This window comes from Ziziphus jujuba, chromosome 8, assembly GCF_031755915.1.
Source record: "Ziziphus jujuba cultivar Dongzao chromosome 8, ASM3175591v1".
Classification (NCBI taxonomy): Eukaryota; Viridiplantae; Streptophyta; class Magnoliopsida; order Rosales; family Rhamnaceae; genus Ziziphus; species Ziziphus jujuba.
This window is the reverse complement of record NC_083386.1, coordinates 22,397,549-22,407,568: the sequence shown is the minus strand read 5'-3', so window position 1 is coordinate 22,407,568 and position 10,020 is coordinate 22,397,549. Positions and strand designations below refer to the sequence as shown.

The 10,020-nt window shown below is 38.2% G+C and overlaps 4 protein-coding genes across 5 annotated transcripts; 3 read left to right on the top strand and 1 right to left on the bottom strand.

Annotated features, from left to right (window-relative positions):
* Nucleotides 1-39: 39 nt before the first annotated feature.
* LOC107414033 (GCN5-related N-acetyltransferase 3, chloroplastic) lies at nucleotides 40-1,885 on the top strand. Of its 2 annotated transcripts, none has more exons than XM_016022121.4 (4): nucleotides 40-736; nucleotides 854-912; nucleotides 1,348-1,404; nucleotides 1,746-1,885. In XM_016022121.4, exons 1-4 carry the CDS (start codon nucleotides 140-142, stop codon nucleotides 1,831-1,833), a joined length of 801 nt encoding a protein of 266 aa, XP_015877607.2. In that variant the 5' UTR covers nucleotides 40-139; the 3' UTR covers nucleotides 1,834-1,885. The 2 variants fall into 2 exon arrangements, with proteins under 2 accessions (XP_015877607.2, XP_048326545.2); XM_048470588.2 differs by having other exon boundaries at nucleotides 1,680-1,753.
* A 577-nt stretch (nucleotides 1,886-2,462) lies between these two features.
* On the top strand, nucleotides 2,463-3,881 carry LOC107414032 (protein SRC2 homolog). The gene is made up of 2 exons (XM_016022120.4): nucleotides 2,463-2,925; nucleotides 3,136-3,881. Exons 1-2 carry the CDS (start codon nucleotides 2,472-2,474, stop codon nucleotides 3,645-3,647), a joined length of 966 nt encoding a protein of 321 aa, XP_015877606.3. The 5' UTR covers nucleotides 2,463-2,471; the 3' UTR covers nucleotides 3,648-3,881.
* On the bottom strand, nucleotides 3,835-6,902 carry LOC107414029 (uncharacterized). The gene is made up of 6 exons (XM_016022113.4): nucleotides 6,502-6,902; nucleotides 5,900-6,389; nucleotides 5,213-5,552; nucleotides 4,979-5,077; nucleotides 4,776-4,896; nucleotides 3,835-4,346 (listed from the first exon to the last, which is right to left on the bottom strand). The coding sequence occupies exons 1-6, from the start codon at nucleotides 6,737-6,739 to the stop codon at nucleotides 4,132-4,134; spliced, it is 1,503 nt and encodes a 500-aa protein (XP_015877599.3). The 5' UTR covers nucleotides 6,740-6,902; the 3' UTR covers nucleotides 3,835-4,131.
* A 143-nt stretch (nucleotides 6,903-7,045) lies between these two features.
* Nucleotides 7,046-9,938, top strand: LOC107414031 (uncharacterized). The gene is made up of 5 exons (XM_016022119.4): nucleotides 7,046-7,459; nucleotides 7,577-7,777; nucleotides 7,915-8,173; nucleotides 8,884-9,027; nucleotides 9,599-9,938. Exons 1-5 carry the CDS (start codon nucleotides 7,116-7,118, stop codon nucleotides 9,692-9,694), a joined length of 1,044 nt encoding a protein of 347 aa, XP_015877605.3. The 5' UTR covers nucleotides 7,046-7,115; the 3' UTR covers nucleotides 9,695-9,938.
* Nucleotides 9,939-10,020: the final 82 nt, after the last annotated feature.

The following is a 10,020-nucleotide window of genomic DNA, read 5'->3' as shown; positions in this document are numbered from 1 at the left end:
TGCTCTGTTTGTCTCTGTCAGAGTTCGTATTCCTCCACTTGACAGTTTTTTCAGTTAATTTTACCGGTAAGAAGTGAAGCAGTTGAATCAATAATTTCACACAATTACCCCTCCATATGGAATGTAATCGAAGGGTAGTATGGGGATTGTACGCTTTATTTTATCCTCAAGCTCTGGAAAATGGAAAGAAAGAGAGAAAGAGATGGGGATTGGCAATGGATCAGCAGCTGCTGCTGCTGCTGCTATGACCATGCATGTGAATGCAAGCAAAACAACCATGGAATTGAAATGGGTAAGAAGACCCAAAAGCCCAAACTCCATTGACAGAGTGGGTATGCTCTCAAAAACCAAATCACCGCCATTATCGCAACCTTTACTTCCAATCTTCATATCCACAAAACATTCCCACATAAATCCTGATGAGCTCGCGCAGCTCTATAGCTCCTGCAATTTCTCCTGCCACCGCTTTCCCAAATACGCAGACTCTGAATCCCATACTCCTCTCGTCGAAGTTGTCGATGTTCGCAAGCTCCGTATCGCTCTCTCCCACAGTTTCGTTCTGGTCTCTGTCTTCTGCAAGACTCAGGATGTGCTTGCTGATTCTTCTTCTTCGATGGGTCTGGGTGATTTTTTCGAAAGATTGGCTACGCCTGTAAGTCCCAAGAATGGTCAGTTGGTTGGCTTTGGCCGAGCAGTTTCTGATCAAGGATTAACTGCTTCAATCTACGATGTCATGGTATGAGATACTATTATATATATCAAACGGTGTTTATATTTAGATTTTTTAATTGTATAGTTAAATATGCTGTTATTGTATTCGTATAGATGCTTCAGTGTCTCTTCACTTTTTCAGGTTATTCCTTCATTACGGAGATTGGGAATCGGCAGGATGATTGTTCGTAGAATCATAAGGTTTATCACTGCCCTTTTTAAGTATCTGAATTTGAGTTTTCAATTTTTATGTAAATGATACCATTTTTATTATACAATATTGTGTAGTTTCAGAAAACTGGTACTCAATTTTGTTTGATTCTTTATTTTGTTTAGACCATTTTGTATTGATAAGCTTCTGGGTTTTGAATATTCTTTTTTGTTTAAACTGGGATATATTTGATTCGATGGTACTTTGAACAACCTAATTATCTCTTTCGGCTTTTCTAAGAAACATTATTAAAAAATTTTAATTTTAATACACTTTCTCGTGTGGTTTTTTATTTTTAATTTTTAATTTTTTTATTATTATTATATTTTATGCCTGTGGTGGCGATGGTAAAGTCATATCCTATGTCTACTATTTCCTACAAGCTTTCACTTTCCGTTAATATTGTGCTTCCAATCTACGTGCAGAATGCTCACCACTAGAGACATTTATGACATTGCAGCTGTCTGCTCAGAGACTGAAAGGTAATTGCACTTTATAGGCTAAACCATTCACTTTATTATGAGACCTTTTATTATTATTTTTTATTTTTATTTATTTATTGGTGAAAACTTTTGTATGAGACTTAGTAATATTGAGGACTAATATTTGAGTGTCATATCAAATCTGTCCGAACTAATCTTTTTTTCTTTTTGAAAGCCAAGTAGTTCTCACACACCCACATCATTCAATAAGTTTTTTTTTTTTTTTTTTTGGTGAAAACACATCATTCAATAAGTTGTTTTCCTATCATGACCAGATTTTGCATGTAAATAGCGGAAAATGCTTAGCTGTTAGCCATGATTTTCCCTTAAATATTTGTCAGGCCATTCTTTGAAGCTTGTGGATTTGGAAATGATATTTTGGGCTCCACTGTGATGATGTATACAAGGACTCTTTCGTCTGATCCTTAGGGCAATCAAATGGTCAAACGTGCTGGTCGAAAGTTACTGTTAGTTCCACCTCTCAGATTATCATGTTGAACCACACTGTATCATTAACTGAAACCTGTGAAGGATTTTGAGTCTGCTCTCAACGAGAAATAGAAACCAGATGTTGACGTCCCATTTTTCTTTAGTTTGGTTTAAACAGTTACGGAAGTGAATAGCGAGCACGATTGAAAGGAGGTCCTAGTGTGAATATAGCCTTGGTAAGTAATTGTCAGGCCCTTTTATGTCGTTGAAAGTCAAGATCTTTTTCTTTTTTGGTGAGTTGGAAGTCAAGATCATGTACACATTGTAATAGGCAATGGTATAAGCATATTTGTCATGGTTATGCTGTACCTTATCATATCCTAAGATGATTCCTCCCTATCTGTTATCCACTTGGCCAGGAGGAAAAAGTGATACGAAATGAGATTACCCCCTAATAGTGCCTTTGGCATAAAAACTTTCTCATTGGCAAAGTAAAGTAGCCGTCTTGATAATGCAAAACAGCTGCCCTTTTTCCCCCATTTCAACTTTATCCACAGAGCCTTAGACAAGACTTGTCTCTCATCATCTCTGGTTTCTGCACTTTACTTTTTTTTTTTTTTTTTTTTTCCTTTCCTGGTATGGGGAAAATCTGGGTTGAAGTGTGCTTGATATCTGCTCGTGGGCTTCGCCGTTCTTCCCTATGGAAGCTCCAATGGTTTGCTGTAGGGTGGATTGATCCGAATAACAAATACTGCACCAAGATTGATGCGTCAGGGAATGCAAATCCAGCATGGAAAACCAAGTTTGCTGCCTCTGTTGATGACTCAGAATCTAACATCAATGATTTAGCACTAAATGTTGAAGTTTACAGCAGGGAACCAATATTCCTCAGAGAAAGACTACAGGGAACGGCAGTTATTGTCTTGAAAGAATTTATAGCGAAGCATAAGAAGAACCATGAGGTTTCAAGGCCAGGGATTGAAGAAGTAGGTAGCTATCAATTGCGAAAAAGGAATTCCAACAAACCTAAAGGATTTGTCGATGTTTCTATACATATTTCTGAGGACAGGGAAGAGCTAAGTTCGTACCAAGGTATTCACAAACCATTAGACTATTTTTTCCTCGGCCCAATCTTTTTATCATTGAATGCAACCCTTTTGTGAAGCCTTTATATTCTGCATTCTGCTTTAATTCTTAAGTCTTTCGTATACATGTTTCATGGTTGAAGTTGAATGTAAAAATGGTTTTTTTTTGGGGCCATGGTTTTATAAAACAATTGATGACTTCAGTTTCTGTCTGTAGACAATGAGAGAGGACTTTATAATCACAGCAATACCATCACTTTGGCCACCGGAGATGGATCTTCGCAGGCTTACCCAACTCCAGTGCCTATAGCTTCATTCCAAAGACCAGAAGATCAAATACGGCCTAATTATCCTTATACACATCCAATGCCATTCCCTACAAACTATTCCAATCCATCTTCAGTTGGACCAAGCTATCCACCAGCAAGCGGACCAAGCTATCAACCACCTAGAACTCCTCCTCCACCTCCTCCGCCTTCTAATGTCGGTTACGTACCCACTTTTCTTCCGAGAGCAGATGATGCGCCGGAGACCTATATCAATATGCCATCATCTGGGGCAGGGCGTGGTCGTGGTGGGGGACCTGGACCTGGTTTTGGAATGGGAGTGGGAGCTGGAGCACTGGCAGCTGGTGCCGTGATCTTTGGTGATGACTTTATGTCTGGATTTGATGTTCCTTCAGGCTTTCAAGATCCTAGCATTGTAATAGCTGCTGATCCACCTTTCTAACCATGTTGTAACTAGCTTGTGTAACTTTCTACCCAAAAAAAAAAAAAAAAAAAAATGGCTTCTGTAACTATGTTTTAATGCAGCAGGAACACACACAATTTGGTTTATCCTATACTTTTCAACTTCTGTATGGATGGAAACATTTTAGTCCATAACAAAAATGTTTGGAAGGGTTTGGTCAATGGTATGCAAATCAAGAGATGAGATTCTATAATGAAAAACCACTGTTGCTAATCATGGTATCAAACGTTTGAGAAAGACAAAAAAAAATTTCCCCCAGTTACATTACAAGCTATGAAAGCCAATGATGGCAATTGTAATGGCCAGTTCGCTAAAATGTGCCTATTTTTATAATCGTTGAATATCGAAATGGTAACATCAACAGAACTTGCGACTACTTCCTCGTTGCATGTATTATCAAGGCTGCAAAACTGCTTTTGAACAAAGTAAAATGGAAATAATGCTGGTAAGAGACATACAAATTTCAAACCACAACCTGAAGACGCTGCTCTTCTGAATCGCCAAAAACAGTTTGCAGAAATTTCTGAACTACGGAAATGAACTCATCCTTTTTTTCTTCATGTGGCAAGTGGCCGCAATGCTTGATCACTTCAAGGCGAGCCCCAGGTATTGCCCGTGAGAGTCTCACGGCATTCCAAGAGGGTACAAGTCGGTCATTATCACCAGTGATAATCAGAACTGGATTTCAATAAAGAGTTATACAAGCATCACCATAATTTGATTAAAACACAATTACCATAGAGTGGCTAGTAGATAGTAAGAGCTCCAAACTAACTAAAATACATTACCAAACAACATATGGTTGAAGTATGTTTGAGCCAATTGAAGAACCATAAGTTCATATAAATTTTCTTGTGAGCAATGAATGGTTAGAGATTTATTTGTACAACACTCTTTTAAAATTTAGCCTTGACAGAACCAGACTGCCCCATTGGTTAGATTAGGACAACTCGTCCCAACACAAGTTGACTTATATATTGTCAACATAAGAAAACACTCTCTTAGAACTCTTTGAGGCCTTGTCCTTCCAATTGAGTATTTGCAGAAATTAGGCTTCACCCATTATAAACAGCATAAGTGAGCAAATTATAGGTTTAGGATTGTTACCAGGGCATGAGATTTCATGGAGTCTTTTTGTGAGTGGTCCCTTTGATTCAGAAGCTGTATCTGTAAGCATTGCAGCAGTGAACTCCACAAGTGCCCTGTCCCAACTCTTAGTCCTTAATGGCTGCATTTATCATACTAAAATCCAGGTTACATTTCTCCTTTACAAAATCAAAAAAGAAAGGCAAAGTTAATGAGATATTCACCTTTGTATAACCATTTATAATGTGTTCTGTAACTTGATTTGGGTCATGCCATGAATTCCTAACGGCAGGAATACCTAATTTATCAATTATTGTCCTTACCTAAGAACCATGTGATAAGTCACAGTCAGACATAGATCATTACAGAAAAGTTGTAAGAAGAGAACCCAACCAAGAAATATAATCGTGACAATAATTTGGTTCAAGGGACATAAAATTATGTAGAATGAAATTTACCAGAGTTACAGCAAAGGCGGAACGCAAAATAGATGACAATAATTTCTTATACAGAGAGTTGATCATAACTGCCATCCCCTTCACTAATCCTATTATAGCATCGACAACAACTTTAGTAAACTTGGACAAGATGTTGTAAAGCTGGATAAATGGATTGCCTAAGATATTTGTGCTCGAATTCTCTTCTTCAAGCTGTCTCTCTCTTCCTACTTGGTTTCCCTTAGCAACTTTAGGTGCAGTTACTGGGGCCAAAATAGCTGGGGCAACCAGGATCAAAGCAGCAACACGTTCTGGGGCTTCAAAGTATGTATTAACTGCTACAAGAGAACCAGCTGAATGCCTGAGATATCAATTTATTGCTAAATAGATTCAGAAAAATTCTGCCTTTCCGGGGGAAAAAAAAACTTTATCACAGTAGAGCAGATATAGAGTTAAATAGATAAAATGGGATTAAATTGAAATAAGAGCAAAGAAAAACTGATGTGGAAAAAACAAAAACTGAAAATGTAGGCTACTAATGACTGTTGTTTGAGGCATTTTCTTCACTGGGTACTACCACATTCAAAGATGAAGATATGGTGATCAGAGTTTATATACAAATCTGAAAAATGTATAATGCCACTGTTAAAGGAAGTACCAATGCAACTTGGACCCAAAATCCAAAAACTCCAAATTGTAGCAACTCACCCAACAATAATTGCTTTCTCAGCTGCCAAAGAATCAATGAAGTACAAAGTAGCAAGCACTGAAAAAGCCATGGAATAAGGGTTCAGAGGTTTTGAATCCCCATTGCCAGAAGCTGAATGCAACTCCGAAAGGTTCACCCTCGATGTCAATCCAAAGGCTGGTCTATCAAAGGCAAGAACTTTGGAACCCGTGACCCCAGCCAAAGGTTTCATAACTCGATTCCAAGAGAAAACTGATGCCCCAAAACCATGTAGTAAGATCATAGGAAGACCAACCTTCTTTGTCTGGTTAGACATAGTAGCCTGCGTCTGAAGCAACCCATTTGCCTGCGATTCACCATCATATACCTTGTAGTGTATCTGCACCCCTCTAAACTCACAAAAGCAACTGTCTGGATCAGCTAAAACTGTTGGCTCCACCAGTTCATCTTGATCTACCCCTGCTATGCGCCTCTTCCTCTTCTGCTTTCTTTGGGCATCCAACAATTGTTCTGTGTGAACCATACACAAAATTCTAATCTCAAAAATCCAATTCAAACCCACTTGTCTACTTTCCACAACGGATAAAAAGAACTGAAAAAGAAACAAGTTTTAGTCACATACCAGAGTAATCAGCACTGGAGCCTCCGATGGAGGAAGCAGAAGCAGAGGGAATCAAGGTAGATGATAGAAAACCGCGGTGTTTACTATCTGGGCCTAATCTTGAAGGAAAGCTGATGCTGCTGTTGCATTGAAATCGTGAAAACTGGTTAAGATTCTTGTTAGAGTTGAAATGGGAAAATTCAGCAGGGGAAAGTGAGAGAAAGTGCTGGAAAATTCCCGCCCCCACAGCGCTCTTCATATGGGTAACCGTTAAAACTGTTTTCTTCCACTGAAAGAAAATCCAACTGATTTTGGCGGTTCAATCAAAAACCCCCGAAAGAAAAAACAGAATTTTTTTTCTGCAGCTCAACTTTCTAGGCTGGGAAAAGCGGATAAGCATTAACACCACAATTAGATATAATACAAATAGTTTTCTATCCCTGCAAAACGCAACGTTTTAGCGAAAACACACCTAGGTCTTCGCTGTCTCTTTCGTATATCTCTCACGTAAAAGTGATTTAAGAAGTCGGACCCATATATTAGTTGGTCTTGTTTATTATATCAAAGTTTGACACAGTGATTGAGAAACTCTGAGTAGTACTTTTTCATTAGGGACCATTAAAAAAAAATAAAAAATGGAAGCTCTGGTTTGCAAGAAACTGGGTGACCCAACCCAGGATCCGAATGACCCCGCATCCCCTGTAGTTCTGGAGAAGAACCAACCGATCCCAGAATTGAAATCTCCAACGGCGGTGAGAGTGAGAGTCAAAGTCACGAGCTTGAACTACGCCAATCACTTGCAGATACAGGGAAAATACCAAGAGAAGTTTTCTCTGCCTTTTATTCCGGGCTCCGATTATTCTGGCATCGTCGACGCAGTCGGAACCGCCGTCTCCAAGTTCAAAGTCGGAGACCCTGTTTGTTCATTCGCCGGTCTTGGTTCCTTTGCTCAGTTCATTGTCGTCGATGAGGCCGACCTGTGAGTTCTTATCCATTAAAATCCATTTACTTTCGAATTCCAATTTCCTTTTTTTTTTTTTTTTTCCCCTCCTTTCTTTTGTGAATATATGAATGAATATGAAATGGTGATCGAAAGGTTTGGAGTGCCAGAAGGATGTGATCTTGTTGCCGCTGGCTCGCTTCCCGTTGCATTTGGAACTTCCCATGTTGCACTCGTTCACAGGGCTGGGTTGTCTCCCGGTCAGGTACTTCTGGTTCTTGGTGCTGCTGGAGGTGTTGGTATTGCGGCTGTACAGATTGGAAAGATCTGTGGTGCTGTTGTTATTGCTGTAGCTAGGTAGATACCTTCTCACTCCATCAGGTTATATTTGACTATGTATATGAATAGGTTTATGCATATTTCCATGTTAAATTTGGAACTGGCTTTGGCTTCAATCATAAACATTGGGTTTGTGTTGCATGATGAAATACCAGGGGAGATGAGAAGGTGCAGTATTTGAAGTCACTGAGAGTTGATCATGTTGTGGACTCTGGCAAGCAAAACATTACAGAGAGTGTGAAGGAGTTCCTAAGGGCCAGAAAACTTAAAGGGGTTGATGTGTTGTATGATCCAGTTGGTGGTGACCAAACTAAAGAAACAATGAGGCTCTTGAACTGGGGAGCGAAAATTTTGATCATAGGCTTTGCCAGTGGAAAAATCCCTGTCATCCCTGCAAATATTGCTCTTGTTAAGGTATGTGTGAGTGATTGTTACAAGGTTCATATTTTGTGTGCTCACAAGATCATTTTTTATGACTCAAGTTGAAGGGAAGATTTTCCACTTAAAGGTTATTAACTTCTAGAAATATAACAAAATGAATTATCCCCAAGACAGAGCAATTCTTTTGTCTTTGCCCATGTTTATTGTGTCTGTTTGTGTTTTTTGATATTTAGAAAGTTAAAAAGGAAATGGGAGAAAATGTTATGTATCTAATGGAACACCACCAGGAAACCAAGCAAAAAGATAACTATTCAATGCAGGAGTACTGCCATGGAGATTTTATATCAACATTGTTTTATTTTATGACAATTTGAGAAGTAATCTTTCAAAACCCGGCTGTAGGTTGATAAAGGGTCGTCTGTATGTAGTGCGCCCTGGCTGGTCACTGCAGTCACGTAGCTTGCAACATTTTTTAATGAATAAGCATCTAGTTCTTACTCCCATAGTCAAATATGTTAAAGAATGGTATTGGAGAAGGCCTTAATAAGAACTGTAGTTCCAAGCACTTGTAAGTTGTACGCTTATATCAGTCATGTCATTGGTTTTTTAACCTGGTGAAGCTAGAAATGTGCTTTCACCGCTGAACAAATTAATTTGCTTTAATCACTTTATTATGGAAAGTGAAACTACTACATTCTTATCATTAGAATATAATGCCATTTATTTGTAATCGCTGTGTATAGAACTGGACAGTGCATGGACTTTACTGGGGTAGCTACAAAATACATAGACCAGGTGTTCTTGAAGATTCTCTTAGGGAGTTATTATCCTGGCTAGCAAGAGGCTTGATCACTGTCAACATATCTCATATTTACAGCTTCTCGGAGGTCAGGAACTCCTTTCTCTATTTTTAATTTTCATTTCATTGCTTTTTTTTTCTTCTCTCTCTCTCTCTCTCTTCCCCATAAGAGATTCTTTGATTTAACTAAGCTTTTGGTAAAATAAGTGCACCACAACATCATTATTGTGAATCAGTGATGCATTAGAATTAACTTGAAACATTTTCAGATTTCAAGCATATCGATTTCCCCAAGGAATACAAACTCCATTCCTTCTTTAGGACTTTGTTTAGGTTGCTTTATATAGAATGATATTATGCGGTTGCATTGGATTTTTAGGCTTCTTAGTTTGCGGAAGAGTATCTGTATAATTGATAACTAGAGGCTTAATTGATAACAGTCATAGTTTTATTATTATTATTTTTTTTATTTTTTTTTAATTTCTTTTGGGATGCATATAACAGTCATAGTTTGAGAACTCATTTTCTAATTGAATGTATGATTCACTAGAGGCTAGCTATCATGAAATGAAAATATAAAAAGAACTGTGTATGTTATGGTTTTAATCTTGCATTACATGAAAATTATATCATCTAATCTACTCTGTTGTTCATAACAGGCAGGCCTCGCCTTTTCTGCCATCAAAGATAGGAAAGTAATTGGAAAGGTAATGCTTGTTGCTGATGGTGGAAAAACTGTACGATCTAAGCTTTAGATCAATCGGGATTCAGCTGGGATGGAATGGATCATATGGAGCATATTATCCTTCGCATTTCAATGCGCAAACTTCCCAGTTTTCATACAATGTGTCATGTATACTTTCTCATTATGATAAATTAAAGAATTGGCAAGACTTGCTTTTATATGGAAAATAAGTTTTTAGGCAAATAAACGGGTTGTATGTTAACTAGTTGAATACTTTGAGAATAGCAATGCAAGTCTCAGACAGCTTTTTGACATTTTCTACTTTGCCAATCACATCAGATTTTTAAGCATTTATGTTCAACGGTTCCTTACGGCCAACCCAATGAGCAAAATCAT